At 46.8% G+C, this 20,529-nt stretch overlaps 2 protein-coding genes across 11 annotated transcripts in view; one reads left to right on the top strand and one right to left on the bottom strand.

The window, feature by feature from the left end:
* The first annotated feature begins 2,677 nt into the window (after nt 1-2,677).
* On the top strand, nt 2,678-18,404 carry KIAA1191 (KIAA1191 ortholog). 7 transcript variants are annotated; one of them, XM_003806830.6, is made up of 9 exons: nt 2,854-2,894; nt 4,573-4,680; nt 4,924-5,010; nt 8,719-8,897; nt 11,718-11,844; nt 13,733-13,857; nt 16,115-16,221; nt 16,408-16,550; nt 16,663-18,404. In XM_003806830.6, the coding sequence occupies exons 3-9, from the start codon at nt 4,983-4,985 to the stop codon at nt 16,869-16,871; spliced, it is 918 nt and encodes a 305-aa protein (XP_003806878.1). In that variant the 5' UTR covers nt 2,854-2,894; nt 4,573-4,680; nt 4,924-4,982; the 3' UTR covers nt 16,872-18,404. The 7 variants fall into 7 exon arrangements, with proteins under 7 accessions (XP_063460367.1, XP_034816901.1, XP_034816899.1 ...); XM_034961007.4 differs by lacking the exon at nt 2,854-2,894 and adding an exon at nt 2,944-2,963; XM_063604297.1 differs by lacking the exon at nt 4,573-4,680 and having other exon boundaries at nt 2,678-2,894; nt 4,924-5,029.
* The window catches only part of SIMC1 (SUMO interacting motifs containing 1), a 103,396-nt gene continuing 100,150 nt past the window's right edge, over nt 17,284-20,529 (bottom strand). For all 4 annotated transcript variants that reach the window (XM_034961001.3, XM_034961003.3, XM_055113036.2 and 1 more), the window contains one exon: nt 17,284-19,283. In XM_034961001.3, coding sequence (XP_034816892.2) covers nt 19,003-19,283 — 281 coding nt within the window. In that variant the 3' untranslated portion in view covers nt 17,284-19,002. The remainder of the gene's footprint in view (nt 19,284-20,529) is intronic.

Here is a 20,529-nt window from a genome sequence, read left to right as displayed (position 1 = left end):
AGCAGTGTCAGGACTTCAGAATGTTTAGGGCTGACTGCCTTGTCCTAGGTACCCCCAGTGACTGCCAAGGCTTCCACGTGTGTAGCACGAGGAGGAAGAACAGGAGAAACGACCTGAGTACAGCAGTCGGGTTCTTTTGGCTCTCCAGAGGGGTGACGCCATGTATGGCTGGCTGTAGGGTACATGGGTGGAGAGACCGCCTGTGGCTCTCAGGGCCCAGCAGGGCTACCTCTTCCCCTTTATATTGTCTCAACTCTTCACCTCCTTTTAGTTCGCGATTCCTCTGTACCCCTGGCTCTGGGTCCCAGCCCCTATTCCTTCTGATTTGTCCCCCTTTCCCTTTGACTACATATATATGCTCCTCTCCTCCCAGATAGTGATGTTTTAGCTACATCTTATTTCTTCCGGCATTGATTCTTTTGAAAAATTGATTTCTGGCCGGGTGTGGTGGCTCATGCCTGTAATCCCAGCACTTTGGGAGGCCGAGGCAGGCGGATCACCTGAGGTCAGGAGTTCGAGAATAGCCTGGCTAACATGGTGAAACCCCATCTCTACAAAAATTAGCCGGGCGTGGTGGCACGTGCCTGTAATCCCACCTACTCAGGAGGCTAAGGCAGGAGAATCGCTTGAACCCAGGAGGAGGAGGTTGCAGTGTGCTGAGATTGCGCCACTGCACTCCAGCCTGGGTGACAGAGCAAGAATCCGTCTCAAAAAAAAAAAAAAGAAAAAAAAATTAGCTCCTCCTCAAAAATACACCCACTTAGAGGGGAAAACCCACAAAATTGCTAAGATTAAAAGTTTGGCCGGTGCGGTGGCTCACGCCTGTGATCCCAGCACTTTGGGAGGCCGAGGCAGCCGGACGGATCACGAGATCAGGAGATCGAGACCATCCTGGCTAACACGGTGAAACCCCATCTCTACTGAAAATCCAAAAAATTAGCCGGGCGTGGAGCCGGGCGTGGTGGCAGGCGCCTGTAGTCCCAGCTACTCGGTAGACTGAGGCAGGAGAATCGCTTGAAACTGGGAGGCAGAGGTTACTGTGAGCCGAGATTGCGCCACTGCATTCCAGCCTGGGCAACAGAGTGAGACCTTGTCTCAAAAAAAAAAAAAAAAAATGTTTACAGTCTATTATTTGTGGAAAAGAAATAGGTGCTCTCACATAGGTGCTATGCACCAAGACCATGACAGCTTCAGACATTGGTACCACAAATATCAGGGGTAAAGTTTTTTTCTTTTGAGATGGAGTCTCACTCTGTAGCCCAGGCTGGAGTGCAGTAGTGTGATCTCAGGTCACTGCAGCCTCCGTCTCCCACGTTCAAGAGATTCTCCTGCCTCAGTCTCCAGAATAGCTGGGATTACAGGCACCTGTCACTACACCTGGCTGATTTTTGTATTTTAGTAGAGACGGGGTTTCGCCATGTTGGCCAGGATGGCCTCGAACGCCTCAGCCTCTGAAAGTGTTGGGATTACAGGCGTGAACCACCGTGCCCAGCCAGAAAAAGTTGTTTTAATCAAATAGTAACTTCCAGGAAAGTCTTAAGTTTTCATGTATTTGTGGCTAAGAAATAAATGAGATGATCCCACCTTATGATCTACATAAGGGTGCAAAGTGCTATTTCTTCCTTTTCTGACTGAGAGGTGATATACATCCCTTCCTGTGGTGGATAAAGAGCAAGGTGCCAGCTTTGCCTCCACAGAGGTTAAAAAATATGGCATATTTAAAAAGCTCCAAATTAACAAAGGAACACCTTTAACACACACACACACGCACACATATACACACAATTATACTGCAATGTAATTGTGCTGTTGATAAGCTAATTATAGAATTCATCAAAGACTTTAATTCTTAGTGCACTCAAGCACCCTGGTCTGGAAACAGCGCTTAAGTTTCAAGTCGCATGAGCAAGGCCTCTCAGTTCTGCCAGTACGGCTGGAAGCCTCAAATGCTGAAATCTAAATGTGACATTCACCCCGCACCACCAATCATAGCTCTCCTGAGATGAGTTTTGATGGCGAGCTTTGGACTGGGGTAGAAACGTGGATAGACTTTTGCAAATTCTGCTGTAACTTCGTTGCTTCGCCTTCTTTGTGAACCCTTCAGGGATAAGAGAAGTCTTCCTTCAGGATGTGACTGACACCTCAGCTGGCGTCTCTAAGCCTCACTTTCCTTTATGTAAAAGAGAAATGATATTAGGATCGCCTTCCCTAGGGGAGGCAGGTGAGGTCGGTTCCCTTTTTTGGTTCAGCTACTAGTACGAACCCTGCCTAACCCCGCTGTTTTGGGAGACAGTCCGTGCTCACTGCACCGCTTGCTAATCGAAGTGACTTCTCATCTCTCCCAGTCTCAGCTTCACCTCCGTGAAGTGGGAAAAACAGGATGACAAGTGCTCGCACCTGGCAGCCCTTTTTGAGCCTTGAGGGCTTGGGTTTGTGGGTGTCATTTTACTATGCTACCTCCGTCTTCCCTTAGCTTGTCACGGACCCAGGCACAGCACACGCGCTGAGGAAGTGGTGGTGAAGTGTGGCGTTTCCTCTCGGGGCTGGCGGATTCCACACTCGGAGCTGCGGCTCCACAACTCGCTGGGCAGCGAAGGGCGTGGGGAGGGGGCGGGTCTCGCGATCGTGGACAACAACTCCCAGCATGCCCTGTGCTCCGCTGGGCCAAGTCTCGCGCGAGATCCCGCGGTCTCCGGAGGCTTTATCTGCAGTGCTGCCTGCCCGCTGGCTGGGTACTGCTACCTAGTGGGTCTTGGGGACCTTCGAAATCGCCGCCGCTCTCACAATGGCTTGGGTCCAGACTGCGCCACAGCCTCTCGGGAGACGTGGGCCCTCGGAACCTTTTTAGTGCCGGACTCCGGGCCGCAGGCAGTCCCGCGGCAGCAGGATCACAGGTGAACAGATGGCGGGCCTGGGCCCTCCCTTGGGGCTGCGTTCTCTGGCGATCAGGAGGGGCGCTTCCGGTGAGGCCCGATCTCGGGGCCCCTCCAAGCCACTCCCCTCTCCCCGCACCTCTTAACCCTTCATCCCGGCTTCGAGCTCGGCTGGGTCGCCTCTTGCCTGCCTGGCTCCGCTCTCTGGGGTCTCCGTAATGGGGCTTCTCTCCGGGGATGCCCTGCAGCTCCCGTACGGGCTTCCCCTCCGCTTCGTGGGACCAGCCCAGCCCGAGCCCCCGCGGCTTGTCCTCAACCTCATCTCCCCACACCCCGCCTTCGGCTAGGGTCCTGGCCCTAATCTTAGCCTGGAGGGGTGGGTGAAGCAGCCGGCCTTTCGTATCCTGGCGGCACCGTCTTGTATATTGTGAAGGAGAGGCAGAGGGACGGTGAGCTGGGAGGTGGGCGCACAGGGAAAGGGAAAGGGGAAGGGGACGTGTCTGGGGCGGGAATGCTCCCTGGACTGGGAGGATGGCTGAATTCGGCCTTTGCGATGCTCGTTAGTGAAGAACTATCAATAACTTCTTTGCTCTGAGTCCTATCGGGATAGAGGGACGGTGTAGCAAGCCGAAAAACAAGAGTAACTTTCTCAGGCCCTCGTTTTAACTCCCCTGTAAACTGGGCATGAAACTACCTACCTTGCGCACGGACCACTTATCTGTGACCGTGGACAAATTTACTTAACTCCTCTGATTTTTAGGTTCCTTCTCTTTATTATTATTTTTAACATTTTTAAATTTTTTTAATTTTTATTTTTGAGACCGAGTCTCACTCCGTCGCCCAGGCTGGAGTACAGTGGCTCGATCTCGGCTCACTGCAACCTCCGCCTCCCGGGTTCAAGCTATTCTCCTGCCTCAGCCTCCCGAGTAGCTGGGATTACAGGCGCCCGCCACCATGCCCGGCTAATTTTTGTATTTTTAGTAGAGATGGGGTTTCACCATGTTGGCCAGGCTAGTCTCGAACTCCTGACCTCAAGTGATCTGCCCGCCTGGGTCTCGCAAAATGCTGGGATTACAGGCGTGAGCCACCGCACCCGGCCAGTTTCCTTCTCTTTAAATTTGGGATAGCCTTTCTGTAAGAGATAGCTTAAAAAAAAAAAAAACTGGGGTCGGGCGCGGTGGCTCACGCTTGTAATCCTAGCACTTTGGGAGGCCGAGGTGGGCGGATCACAAGGTCAGGAGATCAAGACCACCCTGGCTAGTGCGGTGAAACCCCATCTCTACTAAAAATACAAAAAATTGGCCAGGCGTGGTGGCAGACGCCTGTAGTCCCAGCTACTTGGGAGGCTAAGGCAGGAGAATGGCGTGAACCCGGGAGGTGGAGCTTGCAGTGAGCCAAGATCGCGCCACTGCATTCCAGCCTGGGCCGACAGAGTGAGACTCCGTCTCAAAAAAAAAAAAAAAATTGGGATTGGGATAAATAATATCTGCTTTGCCATCTTGCTGCAAGGATTAAAAGACAAGATAAACGCTGTAAATAGTTTATAGTGTTAGCTATAAAGAACAAATTTCCCTGCTGTAGTATCTAGCCGCTTGCTGTGAGTTAAGAAAATGAAATGAGCAAGGTTGTTGTGGGGAATAAACAAGTGTTTGGCAGACTCTGACGGGCTGTTCCAATGCTGGCTGTTTGTTGTTATTAGAACCTCTGGATGGACTCTTCCTGGGAAGCTTTGCTACTTTGCAGCAGCTGGACCATGTTCCTCATTAACATCTGTCTGTCCGCTTAGTCGTCACATCATTTCACTGTGGTAAGGTGACTTTTTCACCATGTATGGCATCTTAGCTCTGTCATCTCACAGGTGTTAAGATCAGCCACAGGTGTGGTGAGACCTTTGACTTTATCCTTCTTTTTTCATTGGCATGTTTGTCACCCACTGGCTCTTGCATGTGTGTTTCAACCTTGTAAACAAGCCGTTCAATTCTGTGTGCCTGCCAGAAGAACAGCATTGGTGCTGCTCACCATAAGAAAATGCCCTTTGTTATTTTATTAGGTGGCAGGGACTCAGCTCGGAATTCTGTATAGAAAAAGCACCTGGATCCCAGTCTTTCAATGGCTTCAAGACAACCAGAAGTGCCTGGTAAACTTAATTCTTTTTGGTAAAATCATGTTTTGCCCTTATTAATGTTTTAAGCTAGACAGAAACCATTTTATCGGAACTATATATTAATGGTTAATCTCTGCTACCAAGCGAGTATTTAGATTTACTAGATTGGCTTATTTTATTTTATTTTTTTGAGATGGAGTCTTGTTCTGTTGCCCAGGCTGGAGTGCAGCGGCACAATCTCGGCTCACTGCTACCTCCACCTCCTGGGTTCAAGCCATTCTCCTGCCTCAGCCTCCCCAGTAGCTGGGATTACAGGCGCCCGCCACCACACCCAGCTAATTTTTGTATTTTTTGTAGAGACGGGGTTTCACCATATTGGCCAGGCTGGTCTGGAACTCCTGACCTTTTTTTTTTTTTTTTGAGACAGAGTCTTGCTCTGTCGCCCAGGCTGGAGTGCAGTGGCGCGATCTCAGCTCACTGCAAGCTCCGCCTCCCGGGTTCACGCCATTCTCCTGCCTCAGCCTCCCGAGTAGCTGGGACTACAGGCGCCCACCACCATGCCCAGCTAATTTTTTGTATTTTTAGTAGAGACGGGGTTTCACCGTGTTAGCCAGGATGGTCTCGATTTCCTGACCTTGTGATCCGCCCGCCTCGGCCTCCCAAGGTAATGGGATTACAGGCGTGAGCCACCGTGCTGGGCGGAACTCCTGACCTTGTGATCCGCCTGCCTCGGCCTCCCAAAGTGTTGGGATTACAGGTGTGAGCCACCACGCCCAGCCAGTTTTATTTTATTTTTGAGTCTCACTCTGCTGCCCAGGCTAGAATACAGTGGTGTGATCTCAGCTCACTGCAACTTCCGCCTCCTGGGCTCAAGTGATTCTCCTGCCTCAACCTTGAGTAGCTGGGATTACAGCTGCCTGCCACCACGCCCGGCTAATTTTTGTATTTTTAATAGAGACAGGGTTTCTCCATGTTGGCCAGGCTGGTCTCAAACTCCTGATCTCAGGTAATCCTTCCACCTTGGCCTCCCAAAGTGCTGGGATTACAGGTGTGAGCCACCACGCCTAGCCTTAGATTGGCATCATTTAAATATTTTATTAGCCGCTCAGCCATAGTATGAAACTTTAACTTAAAGAGAATAGTCACTTCATTTAAGGGTATTATGACAAGTTTGTTACTTTCCTAGTTATCAAATAATAATTCAGAATAAGTTGTGCAGTTCTTGTAGTATGTACCAAAGTGATTAAACTCACCTTTTTGGGGGTGATGGGGAGGTGGGATGGAAGTCTTGGTAAAAAGGCACCAGCCTGCTTAAATGGCAGATTGAACTTAATCATGAAAATGCTCACAGCAACCCTTAATGAGTCAAGTTCTGGGTTATTGACACCATTGATGACTACTTGAATTGTTTTATGAGAAAGGAAAGTGATTTTTAATTACATCTGAATCGCTTAATTTCTGATTCTCGGTAAAGTATGATGATGAAGAAAGATGATGGTTCCTGTCTCTCGGGGTTGTGAAGATTAAACAAAATATGTAAAAACAGGAGTTAAAAATCAGTGATAAATATGTATTTACTGCCCAGAATGCATTTGGTCTGTCTTTATACGAACATATTTTCCAGTAAATACTAGCTGACTTTATTTGTTTTAGGATGGCTGTTCAGTGGGAGTCTTTAAGATGTTTTTGAAATTGCTCCCCAAGTCTCCTGTATTCCCCAATATAGATCCATCTCTAGTCTTAACATCATCAGCTCCGTTTTAGTTTGTCTTTCATTGTTGCTGTGATTACCACAAACTCCATGTAGCCATCGCGAGCCATAGGATTGTGCCCATTCAGTGAATGCTTTGTAGTGTGTTGCATGCAGAGTGTGTGCACCGGCTCAGGTCTGTGTTCCAGTTCCCAGCGCACTCTTTCAAGCTAGGTGATATTGGGCAAGTTGATTGTGAAAATGGAAAATTTGAAAATGGGAAGAATATCTGCTTCATGAGGATTAGATAAGATGAGGGATGTAATTGTCTAGCAAGGAGGAAGACTTAGTAATTATTATTTGCTTGTGTGTGTGTAATGCACATATCATAAAATTCACCCATTGAAAGTGAACAATGTCGTGATTTTTAGTATATTCACAGGGTTGTGCAAACAACACTGCTATCAATTGCAGTACATTTTCTTTTCTTTTTTTTTTTTTTTTGAGATGGAATCTCACTCTGTTGCCTAGATTGGAATGCAGTGGCACGATCTTGGCTCTCTGCAACCTCCGCCTCCTGGGTTCAAGCAATTCTCCTGCCTCAGTCTCCCAAGTAGCTGGGACTACAGGCATGTACCACCACGCCTAGCTAATTTTTGTATTTTGAGTAGAGATGGGATTTCACCATGTTGGCTAGGCCGGAACGCCTGACCTCAGGTGATCCACCCACATCAGCCTCCCAAAGTGCTGGGATTACAGGGGTGAGCCACCACACCCGTCCAAACTGCAGTACGTTTTCATAACCTCCAAAGGAAAACCTCATACCATTAGCAGTCGTATCCTCACTCCCCCCACCCACTCCCTGGCAACCTCTAATCCTCTTTTTATTTCTATGGTTTTGTTAATTATTACTAATAGCAATAGTAATAATAATGATAGCTGCTTGGTCCCCTTGCCGTTTAAATGAAATCTTTTGTGGTTTTGGACTTATTGCCAGGCAGGTTGATGTCTTAGAGAGTGTTATTATATGATTTTAGCCACAGGAAAATGTTACTTTTCAGGTAGGTTCTGGACATTAGTTCTGATATGCAAGGATTAGCAAACGAAACACAATGAACTTGGCTCCCTGGTCTGGCACAGCTGAGAGTGCCCTTGAATGGGGTGGCTGCATCACAACCCGACATGCTGGGCGTCAGTTCCAGTGGACAGGAATGGCAGGATCAGCTGGTGATTTGCGAGAGTGGTTGTCAATAATTTCTGTGATGGAAAGTGACTCTACTGTTTAAATAAATCATACAGAACAGTGATGCCACAAACATTTCTGTTAGTGCTGGTGTTTTCTTTGGTGAGGAAAGGAAGGTAGAGGATTCACAGACCTTGGCTGAGCCCCAGGTAGCCATTTTCTGAATGAACTTGGGAAGGTCACTTTACCCCTAGGCCTTAGTTTCCTCATCTATGAAATGGGAATGAGAACTTCGTATCCTTGGTCATTTCATATCCTCAGTCTTGCACGAACTGAGAGCCTTAGTATTGCAGTAGGGGGTGGCTTCTGTGGCATAAAGGACACAGCTTTGAAATCAGATGGGTTTGGGATTGGATTCCAAACTGTACTTTGAAGTTGTGGTCAAGTACCTTTAAATGGAACTTCAGGTTTCCTGATCCATGAAAATTAGCTGGACATGGTGGCACATGCCTATAATCCCAACTGCTCGCTAGGCTGAGGCACTTGAGCCCAGGAGGTTGAGCCTGCAGTGAGCCGTGATCGTGCCGCTGCACTCCAGCCTGGGCAACATAGACTGTGTCTCTAAACAAATAATGAAAAAAAAGGATTAGGACGGCTGAGTGGGTTAAGTGGACCACCCAAGGTGTCAGGCATAGAGGAAGGGATTGGTACCACTGCCTTTCCTGGATGGGATTAGCTACTCCAAAACAAGCTATTTTGCTCTGTTCAAGAACAAGAGTATTTCAGAGCTTTCCTTCCTGCAGATTAATTTAAAGCTGCTAGTATGTCCAGTTGCTGAACCTGTCTTGACAGGTGTCTCTGTTCTTAGCTCTTGAGGCTAGTGCGCCTCTAGGCAAGATGTCCCTGCCCATCGGGATATACCGCCGGGCACTCAGCTATGATGATACCCTCGAGGACCCTGCGCCCATGACTCCTCCTCCATCGGACATGGGCAGCGTCCCTTGGAAGCCAGTGATTCCAGAGCGCAAGTATCAGCACCTCGCCAAGGTATCTGACCCTGCTGGCCACTTCTGGCATACGCAACCCCTTTGTCCTTCCTCTGCTCCAGAAGCCTTCAGTGGCTCCCTGTGCCCATGGAACTGGGCAGCAACCACTCCCTGTATGTGTTTTCTGTGCCTCAGTTATAGCTGTCTTTTTTTTCTTTTTTAAGATTTTATTTATTTTGTTAAAAAATCAGTAGCTTTAGGGTTACCCGAGGTGTTGTTCGCATGGATGAATTGTATAGTGGTGAAGTCTGGGCTTTTAGTGCACCCGTCACCCGAATAGTGTACAGTGTACCCAATAGATGGTTTTTTAAATCTCCTTCCTTTTTTTTTCTTTTTAATTCAAAACTAGAATGGCCTTGTCTGCTCCTGAGACTCTTCATATTCCCCACAGAGCTAAATCCAAGCTCAGCATGATCCACAGTCCATGTGATCTAAGTCCTGCCTGCATCTCTCCAGCTCCCCTACCCAGTGCTTGAACTGTGCAAGTTACCTAAAATTCTTGCACTTAGCAGCGTATTTTCTGCCTGTCAGTTTTTGGCTCACATTGCCCTGATTGTTTAGGATGTTTGCCATCCGCATCCTGTCCTCTCAACTTTTCTCCCACTCCATTTGCCTGAAAACTGGTATCCTTTAAGTCTTAGCTCAAAAGTCTCTTCTGTGACAGTTTTCCTGACATCACCGTCCTCCTGATAAGGCCATCACCTCTCCCTCTGAGCTCCCCACGGTACCATGGTCCCCGTCGTCATCCCTGCATTGCTTTCTCGCCCTCCATTAGCTTCCTGAGGACAGGGGCCATGTCTAGGTTTGTACTCTTATCTGCAGGATCCAGCCGATGGCCTGGCATAGATTCCCAAAAAGTGCTCATTTTGTGATTGGGGAAAAAAATTGGCCCTTTCTTGAACACATGCTGTACCTGTCCTCATGCTGTTCCTCCAGCCTCAGCTGCCTTTGCCCATGGCCATCCTCTGTAAGAACTGCCTCCTTCCTAAGGCCCTTCCGGACATACCTCACAGTCCTTCGTGCAATCGAGTTTCGTAGGTTCGCATTATTGGAGCCTCTGCTTCCCGACCTCAGGGACTCTCTCCCCTCTGACTCTCCAGCCACCAAGAATACAAGAAAGGCTAGACTGTTGCCTGAATAAAGTAGGCCCGCCAAGTTCACATAAGGCTGTTTAACCTGTAGCTACAGTTTCTCTGAACTTTGAGCCACATGGTAGCTCAGGGCCTGACAGGCAGTACACAGTAAGGGTCCACTGAAATAGGCCTGGATGTGAGTCCCAGGTGGTCTGCCCTAGCAAGACCTTGGGCACACAACTTTACCCTGAGCCCCAGTGTCTCTCTCTGAGAGTTGGGAATACCTTATGTCATAGAGGTGTTGTGGGGATTTAGTCAGGGGATGTAAAGGGTTGGCACATTGTGTATTAGCTGTGTAGCTGATATTATGACCGCGGGCTCCCTGCTTAACTTTCTCTTAGTAGAGCCATATTTGATTCTTTCTAAGGAGTGTTTTTCCCCCAGCCTCCAACAGACTCTCAGGGCAGAAAGCTCCTTTCTAAGAAAGTGCCCCTACAGCTCTGGGGGCTATTCCCTCTATCAATTATCTACTGAAATATGACCCAGTCAATTGTTCAGGAGAGAGTATTCCATGTAACAAGTAGCAAAAGTGCAGGGAGAAAAGGCCTGCTGCAGCTTGCCTGTGATGTCAGAGCAGTGGGCTTTAGGGTCCAGAGCAGGAGGTGAGCAGGGCTTCTGGTGGTGCTTGCCAGGCCACACACCCTGCTGATGGCTCCACAAGGCAAGGGATGAGCGGGCTTCCAGATTTCTTCTGGGCCTAAGCTGGAACAGCTGATGGCTTGGAACAGCTGCTCCAAAGGAGAGCTCCGCTTGACTCATCGCATGCGATCCTATTCATTTGCCCTAACTCTCCCTATGTTAGGAATCAACCGTCTTCCCAGTAAGGAAACAGACTCAAGTTGTACTCAAGGTCACAGCTTAAAGGTATAAATTCTGTTTTGTAGTAAGGATACAACATTTTTTATTACTTTTTATCTGTCCCCCCTTTGCAACCATCTTACTTTCTTCTCAGTTCTTCCAGACAAGCACAGAATAAAGAATAAGTCTTGTTCTCTCCTCCCTGCTAGGCCTGAGCAAGGTATCAGGTGTTTCGATTGCAGAAGGTGGAGGCTGCCAGCTCTTGCAGGTTGAAAATGAGGAGCTAAGTAGATTTTTTTTGTTTGTTTCAAAAGACCATTACTTGAACCTTGGGAGCAGTGGTCCTCAAGGTGTGGTCTTGGGACCGGCAGCATCAGTAACACCTGGGAATTTATTAGAAAGAAATTCTTGAACTCCACCCCAGACTAACAGGGACCCTACTGAATCAAACTCTGAGGTGGAGCCCGGCAGTCTGTTCTAATGGCTGGCACAGGGTCAGAACCACTTAGCCAGTGCTCTCATCAATTAAGATCTAGCATAGCGCCTGGGATGTGGTCAGTGCTTCGTAATAAGCATTTCTTCTGCATTCTTAGGGCATAGTACTATAGTATATTGGAAGATCATAGTCTGGGAAGGTAGTAGACGTCAGAGCTTCAAATTCTGGCTTTCCCACCTTTATAAATGTAAACTATTCACCTAATGTCTTTCTTTGTTGTCTCTATGGATAATACCTATCTAGCTGGGTGGAGATGACCAACTCCTCCCTTCAACGATTTCCTCACTTACCAGATTAATGTTATTTCAGTAACTTCCTCCCCAAAGGAGTAAATTTAGGTGTGTGACTCCCCTGCCCTGCCTAAGTGCTTCTGTACTGTACCTCTCTTGAACAGGTGGAGGAAGGAGAGGCCAGTCTACCCTCCCCTGCCATGACCCTGTCATCAGCCATTGACAGTGTGGACAAGGTCCCAGTGGTGAAGGCTAAAGCTACCCATGTCATCATGAATTCTCTGATCACAAGTAAGCACTCTTCACCCTCAGAGTAGAGTGCCATAGGGGCAGGGAAGAGTTGAGGCTTCCTACAAGCTGATTGGAGATGATACTGCAACACGCTCGCCTTACCTTATCCTAACAAATGTCAGTTTGGCTGCTGAATCATGTCAGTATTGAAGCTCCATTTATTAAGTGGAAGATTTGCCAAATGTTAAGCATCTTATCTGATTTAGGTGCATTCCTGCTGCTTTGTTGATACGATCTCATGTTCCCAGCTCTGTCACTGTGGCCTTGGGCAAGCTACTTAACTACGGAGACTGCCCCGCTCTAAAATGGGGAATTTCACTGGCAGGTTGAGGTGAGGATCAGAAGGCCCAGTGCTCAGTGGCGGCAGCTGCTGCTGTTACTGTTTCAAACTCTGCTGGAGAAGGAGAAACATCCGGGCATTTCCCACTTGCCCCAGTTTTTTTTTTTGTTTTTGTTTTTTGTTTTTTTTTTAAAACAGCTCAAAGTTGGTCTACCAGGAAGAGGACCAGGTCCAAGTGTCTTTAGTCTTAAGAACGTATGATTGGTCATCCTAATGAAACCTGATATGAGAACTTGGATTTTTTTTTTAACCTTGTAACAAGCTAACTAAACTTCTTCATTCTGGAGGGCTGTACAGGTTGCTGTGGAAAGTTAACAATTAGATACATGGCTCTGCTTGTCAGCAGTTGTGCCCCTACCAGGGTAAGGTACATAGAGGTTCTCCTTGGTTGGCTCATTTTTGAAGTCAGAAGCCCTTGTTTATCTTCTCCAGGAGGGCATCAGTTTGTCCTGGGCAATTCCTAGTGAATTCACCAAGAACCAAAGGTCCAGACTCTTACTTTGGTTTCTCTTCTTTTTTTTTTTTGAGACAGAGTCTCACTCTGTCACCCAGGCTGGAGTGCAATGCTGTGGTCTCAGCTCACCACAACCTTCGCCTCCCAGGTTCAAGCAATTCTCCCGCCTCAGCCTCTGGAGTAGCTGGGACTACAGGCGCCCGCCACCACGCCTGGCTAATTTCTGTATTTTTAGTAGAGATGGGGTTTCACTCTGTTGGGCAGGATGGTCTCAAACTCCTGATCTCGTGATCTGCCCGCCTAGGCCAACCAAAGTGCTGGGATTACAGGTGTGAGCCATCACGCCCCACCTATACTTTGATTTTCTTATTCACATCTGTTGAATCAGCAACACTACTTTTATTTTACAAGCTTGAGAATGTGTTCTAGCAGTGTTACAAAACTTATTCATTGTTCTTTTAGCACAATGTAACTTTTTTTTTTTTTTTTTTGAGATGGAGTCTTGCTCTGTCGCCCAGGCTGGAGTGCGGTGGCACAATCTCGACTCACTGCAAGCTCCGCTTCCTGGGTTCGCGCCATTCTCCTGCCTCAGACTCCCGAGTAGCTGGGACTACAGGCGCCCGCCACCACACCCAGCTAATTTTTGTATTTTTAGTAGAGATGGGGTTTTACCTTGTTAGCCAGGATGGTCTGGATGTCCTGACCTCTTGATCCGCCCGCCTTGGCCTCCCAAAGTGCTGGGATTACAGGTGTGAGCTACTGCATCCAGCCCCATGTTGCATTTCTAAATACAAAGAAAATGTCACCATGTACAACTAAGAGGAGGGTGGGAGTATTGTCCTCAAGGTTCTTCAGCTGTCCCTTTAGGAATAACCTCTTCAGCTTGGTGTGAGGGAAGGCTTCCTTCTGGCTAGAGAGCCTTTGTGTGAGGTTCAGAATTACTGCTGTGGTGCCTCTCTGGGGAAAGTCTCCTCTTCTTTGAATGGTCAGTGTGGTCTCTTGCTTCTGGGGAGAATAGTAGATATCCATGTTGTCCTCCTTATTTTGTGATGGGAGAGGGGAATGGGCATGACTGTCATCTCCTCTGTTCCCAGAACAGACCCAGGAAAGCATTCAGCATTTTGAGCGACAGGCAGGGCTGAGAGATGCTGGCTACACACCCCACAAGGGCCTCACCACCGAGGAGACCAAGTACCTTCGAGTGGCCGAAGCACTCCACGTAAGCTCTTAGGAACTTTGAAAAAACAAAACCTTCAGCGTTCATGGCTTGAAATGTGGCTGTGGTTTCGAAGTTACCAGCTCAGTTAGTTGGGGGCTGTGGAGTTAGTCTCGCTCCCGAGCTCTTAGCCTCGTAGTTTTTGCTTATCCACCTATACAGTGGGGTGTCTGTTTTGCTACTTCTGGTTAGCAGGATCAAGTGAGAACCTCAGCTTACATATACATAGGAGTACTTTATGAATCATAAAGCAAATGTGGAGTATCTTGGGGAGAACTGGGCAGCCTCAACAGAGGTAACAGCTTAACTGGAAAGGAACAAGTTAAAATCAAATGTGGCATTGGAATGTTTTCGCTATTTCATTTCTATAAGTGAAGAATTTTGGTAAGGGTTAATTTAGTGATAGCCAAGTATTTGAATGAATAGTTTCAAATGACTTTCTTTCAGTGAAGACCGCTTCATACTGGATAGTGTTGTATGACTGTGAAGCACTTGCATTCATTTCATCCTCACAATCACCTTTTGGGACAGATGCTCTTCTCCATATTTTGTAAATGAGGAGGTTGAGGTTCGAGGCCACCTATTCAGCCAGTCATAGTACCCGAACCCAAGTCTCCTGATGCCTTCCTTCCTGTTGGCCTCTTCCTCCTCATTCCAAAGCAGCCTGGAAATCTGGCTCCTGAAGGGGCTCATATGGAAGTCGGGGGCAGATTGTGAAGAGACACAATTACAGTTAAGAAACTTGGGCTGGCTTCTTTAGGCAAGGGGGGGGTCAGAATCCAGGCTTGTTCCAAGCTTTATTTTAAGAGTTCTGAACAGGGTATGATGAGGGCAAGGTGAGGAGAGCACACGATGCAGGAAAGAATCATGGTATACATTATACATAACGAGGAATAACCCGGATCTGGTGGCCTGTGGGTGGAGATATAAAACTGTGGATATAAAACTGTGGCCTGTTTGCAGTCACCCAGGCTGGAGAACAGTGTTGTGATCTCGGCTCACTGCAACCTCTGCCTCCCGGGTTCAAGTGATCCTCCCAACTCAGCCTCCCAAACAGCTAGGATTTACAGGCATGCGCCACCATGCCCGGCTGATTTTTAGTAGAGATGGGATTTCACCATGTTGGCCAGGCTGGTCTTGAACTCCTGACTTCATGTGATCCACCTGCCTTGGCCTCCCAAAGTGCTGGGATTACATGTGTGAGCCACCGCACCCGGCACTGTTTGCATTTTGTAATGAGCATTCCAGATGATTCTTTTGCAGGCTAGGTTTAAAAACTGCTATAGGAAATCAGGTTTGGGCTGGTGGCCAGTTTAAGCTTTCAAACAAGACAGAAGCTTCCAGAGAGGGGCACCAGCAGCCTTTGACCCTTAACTGAGAACTTTCCAGGATAGGTCAGTGAGAATTCTATTTGAGCAATTCACCTTATATAATGGTAGGATTGACTTTGGTTGACCCACTTTCTGTGTCTTGCCCATAGGAGTAGAACATGAGGATGGCTGAAATATTAGCTGTAACTTACATCTTGTAACAGATTGTCAACTTACATGAATGGATCTGTTGAGTGTTTGAGAAAATTCAAACGTGATCATTGTTTGGCGTGCAGCTTGGGTTAAGCAGTGGCATGGCAGGCCTGGAGGGAGGAGACAGCATGGGAACCTTGCTCTAGAAGAGCTGAGATGTAGACCTGTCTCTCCCTACTAGACTGCGAGTCAGAGGAATGCTCACGGTGCTGAGGGAACCCAGAGTGGCTGACTATGGGAGAGAAGGAGGAGAGAATGGAACAGACTCCTCAGAGGAAGCATTTAGCTGGAGAGAAGCAGCATGCCTGAGTATTGGCTTGGAGAGACTGAGGATGGGCAGGGCTTTGTACATGGTAGGAGCAGCAGCAAGACAAGAGCTTAAGCCCTGCTTAAAAGGCCAAGAAGGCTGGCAGCTAGCGTTCTGGCTCTTCCATTTTACTGTCTGGGGGAATGTGGGGAAATTACTTCACGTTTCTGAAAGTAAAAGTTGTAGTGTAAAGCTTTAAGTACAGGGATGTTCATGATATAGTGTAGAATGAACACATTTTTTAAGGAGATGGAGTTCCATCTAGTATGGCAAAAACAAAGGACTACCTGTTAGATCATCCGAAATCATTCCACCTGTAGATGTCTTCTGCCTAAAGTTAGAATGCAAACCAAATTTTTTATGCCTAGACTTAGCTGTTTGGAATTTGCTTTCATTTTTTAAAAGTCTCTCTTCTTACCCATCTGAGCAGAAACTAAAGCTACAGAGTGGAGAGATAACAAAAGAAGAGAGGCAGCCTGCATCAGCCCAGTCCACCCCAAGCACCACTCCGCACTCTTCACCTAAGCAGAGGCCCAGGTGAGCCCTTCCTGTGACCCTTCCGAGTTCCTGCGTGCTTCAGGAAAGCTAGTGTGGCAGATGAGGTTGTATTTAAGCCTGTGGTTTCAGAGGGAGAAGGGATAGTTCCCTGTTCTTTTGGTGTGAGACATTTCTAGGGGCGAAGGAAGAGGTATTTTAGGATATGTTTTGTTCTTTCTTTCCCAGGGGCTGGTTCACTTCTGGTTCTTCCACAGCCTTACCTGGCCCAAATCCTAGCACCATGGACTCTGGAAGTGGGGATAAGGACAGAAACTTATCAGATAAGTGGAGCCTCTTTGGACCGAGATCCCTTCAGAAGTATGATTCTGGTAAGGCAGCACCTTCAAAAAAGAGAGCAGCATGGCAGACATCTTACCATATTGTATATCGGGAGCTGTTTACTGGTTTTGAAATCATTTGCACTCTGGTTCACTTTTGTAGGAAGTTTTGCCACCCAGGCCTACCGAGGAGCCCAGAAGCCCTCTCCATTGGAACTGATACGTGCCCAGGCCAACCGAATGGCTGAAGATCCAGCAGCCTTGAAGCCCCCCAAGATGGACATCCCAGTGATGGAAGGAAAGAAACAGCCACCACGGGCCCATAACCTCAAACCCCGTGACCTGAATGTGCTCACACCCACTGGCTTCTAGAGCCCTCTTTCCAGGGATTCTGGTAAAGGTGGTTTCTTGCATCCCACTCCCCTTTTACCTTGGCTTTGACATAGGAAAGGTATATTTAAAAACTTAATCAGCTGGGCGTGGTGGCTTACGCCTGTAATCCCAGCACTTTGGGAGGCCAAGGTAGGTGGATACCTGAGGTCAGGAGTTCAAGACCAGCCTGGCCAACATGGTGAAACCCCGTCTCTACTAAAAATACAAAAATTAGCTGGGCGTGGTGGTGGGCGCCTGTAGTCCCAGCTACTTGGGAGGCTGAGGCAGGAGAATCGCCTGAACCCGGGAAGCAGATGTTGTATTGAGCTGAGATCATGCCATTACACTCCAGCCTGGGCGACAGAACGAGACGCCATCAATAAATAAATAAATAAAGTAAAAAACCTATTAAATTGAGGCTAGAGCTGGAGATGTAATTGGTTTTTGAGAAACATTAGTATAAAGCTTGCCCTTGTTGTGTGGAAGAAGCCATTTTGTACTGCTTTAAAGTTAGACTAATATTCTCAGCACGGGTGTATGGGGACCTCATTACCTGTTTTTTTCATCATTTACCTTAGGTAAGAACTTTGATCACTGCTTACTAGGTAAAGAATGTTTGTACTGTTCCAAAACCCAGGCTTCTTTACTCCTTTACCACTATCCATGTGAGCATTGACAAATCATGGCTTAGAGGTGCTCACTGACTCGCTAAGACGACTTTGGCCCTGTTGATGACTGGTGCTGTGCTCCAGCCTTATCAGTTAGGGGACCCAAGATTTGTTTGGGACCTGGGTACAGGTAAAAGCCAGACTTGGCAGGGACCCCTCTTTCTAGGCTGAACCTTGAGTCCCCCTGCTTTTTGGCAGACCTAATGGATCACTGTCTTGCAGCTAGTTCTTCATGTGGGGCCTCTTAGGCCAGTGCCAGAGGAGGCATGCTCCTCTTTCTATGCCACAGAACAAACACTACTCTAGCAGAGCCTTTCTTGCACTTTAAAGTGAGATTAATTTAGCTCTAATTTGGTTAAAAACTTCCTAAGAGAGAAAATTAAGTCTACTGATTTGGTATAGGTAAATGGACATTAAACTTTTTTAAAGTAAAGGAAATGGTAGATACCATTAGATTATAGTCTTGAGGTTCATGTGAAGCCAGTGGTGTTAACTTACTTTGATTTCCTTGTTCAGGTCAGGGCCTGGAACACCTGTGTGGGGAGGTCACTCAATTCAAAATTTTCTGTATGAAAGCATTTTTCACGAAAATGAGCCTCATCCCTTTATGCAACACATAACCTTACTGAGGGAGGGAAATACGGAAGCCACCTTTTTATTTCTCTTCACTGTGTACAAGTTCAGTTATTGTCTTGAACACTGTCTCAAATACCTGTTTTTTGTTTTGGATAGTACCTTGTCTGTATAAGAAGCTGGCCTTTCCATAGAGAGGCCCTGGAGTCTAAAATTATGAGAACAATTAATTTATTTGTGTCTTCTATTATGATCTCGTTTTGACAATAAAAATCCTTACTACTTTCTCAAATGTGGCTATTTTTTTGTCCTTTTAACAATAGTTATTCCACTCTGCCCACCCAGAGTCACAGTGAACTTGGTATTTTGAAAAACCATTGCCTTTTTATTGTCTCCTTTTAACATCAAATGTTTTATAACACACTTGATCCTTTTGTTTCTACCCCCTATTCCTTACAGTCAAATTAACAGGCAATATAATAGGTCTAACAGAATGCTTGCATTTCATTAGGGAAAAATGAACGTCTCTCTCCTGAAACAGGTTGTCGGTACCTTGAATGACATAATATTGGTGTATAGACTGGGTTCAGCAGAGGGATTTTTTCCACATCTTGAATGAAAATGTTAAACATGTGGTGCACAGAGTATTAACCTGTTTCAAAAAAGTATAGATAAATAATTTATTAAAAAATATATATACCTTGTATATTTAAGCCATATTTGAGAACAGGCTAGGATAGGATTATTTAAAAAAAGATATTTACTAGAGTTAGAAATTACAACCTACTGATTAAATAATACAGGTTTGGTCCTGTAAGATTTTAACCACTTTTCATGCTTTTAGAGCTTCTAAGCAGTTGGAGAGAGAGTTCAGGAGGTATTCTTGGCATTCAGTGCTTGGCAGGCCCTCGGGAGCCGCTCCAGCCCTTTTGAAAGGGCTCTGCATCAGGGTTCAAGTCCGCAGCATAGAAGAGCAGGAGCTTCAACAAGTGCACTTTGTCTTGGAGTTGGGGGACAAGAGGCTCCCCCAGCATCTGGATCAGGCGGCTGCGGAAGGCCTCAATCTGCTTCTCTACGTCTACCACTGTGATGTCATCTCCTTGCTGGGGTTTGGGCTTAATCCTTTTGATTATTAAGTCCTTTCGGTCGATCACGGAACTCCTTAAGTGTTCTGCAAGAGAGAAAAAAGTCAGCTGGGTGCTCTGAACTGCTTTTTAATTCTTTTTAAGAAGTCTAATTTTGGTAGGTAGAGTCTTGGCAAAGACTTCTGACTAGCTACAGGGATACAAGTCCGAAGGCTGTGTGAGTGCCTGCAGTAACTCCACTTCCAAAAGGCCCTTTGTTCTCGGTTCTCTTGGGTCCTTAAGAAGTTTTACATTAAAAAAAGTGATATGGTTTGGATCTGTGTCATTTTTTATGATCACATAACATGGTCAAAAAATGAAAATACTGAGGAAACAATTAGACATTTTCATCTATTCCATGTTTTAGCCAATAGTATTTAACATGAGTATGATCATGAATAAACAACTAGACAGTCCCAAATTGTAATCCCTGATGTTGGAGGTGGGGCCCGGTGGGGGTGATTTCTCATGAATGGTTGAGCACCATCCCCTTGGTGCTGTTCTAGTGATGGTGAGTTATCATGAGGTCTGGTGGTTTAAAGTGTTTACGTAGCACCTCCTCACTCTTTATTCTGCTGTGGCCACGTAAGACGTGTCTGCTTCCCCTTGAGCCACGACTGTGTTTCCTGAGGCCTCACTGGAAGCAAAGGCCACTATGCCTCCTGTACAGCCTGTAGAACTGTGAGCCAACTAAACTTCTTTTCTTTATAAATTACCCAGTCTCAGGTGTGTGTGTGTGTGTGTGTGTGTACTCCTGACCTCAAGTGATCCGCAAGCCTCGGCCTCCCAAAGTGCTGGGATTACAGGTGTGAGCCACCGTGCCTGGCCTACTCCATGTTCTTGTCAACAGTATTTAACATGAGTGTGATCACGAGTAAGCAATTAAACATCCCAATCATAGGACATGTACAAAATAACTGACCTGGACTCTTAAAAAATGTCTATTATGAAAGACAAGTAAAATCTGGGAACTGTGCTGGACTAAAGGAGACCAAAGAGTATGACTGCCAAGTACAGTGCTTCATATTTGACCGTATCCTGGCTCAATCTAAAATCAACTACCTAAAAAGGATATTACTGGGACACTATTAGATAATATTCTATCAAGAACAAGTTTCATGGCAGGCTGTGGTGGCTCATGCCTGTCATACCAGCGCTTTGGGAGGCAGAGATGGGCAGATCACCTGAGGTCAGGAGTTTGAGACCAGCCTGGCCAACATGGTGAAACCCTGTCTCTATTAAAAATACAAAAAAATTAGCTGGGCATGGTGGTGCGTGCCTGTAATCCCAGCT

Source organism: Pan paniscus, chromosome 4 (genome assembly GCF_029289425.2).
Source record: "Pan paniscus chromosome 4, NHGRI_mPanPan1-v2.0_pri, whole genome shotgun sequence".
Lineage (NCBI taxonomy): Eukaryota > Metazoa > Chordata > Mammalia > Primates > Hominidae > Pan > Pan paniscus.
The sequence above is the reverse complement of the archived record's forward strand: the minus strand, read 5'-3'. Positions and strand labels throughout refer to the sequence as shown.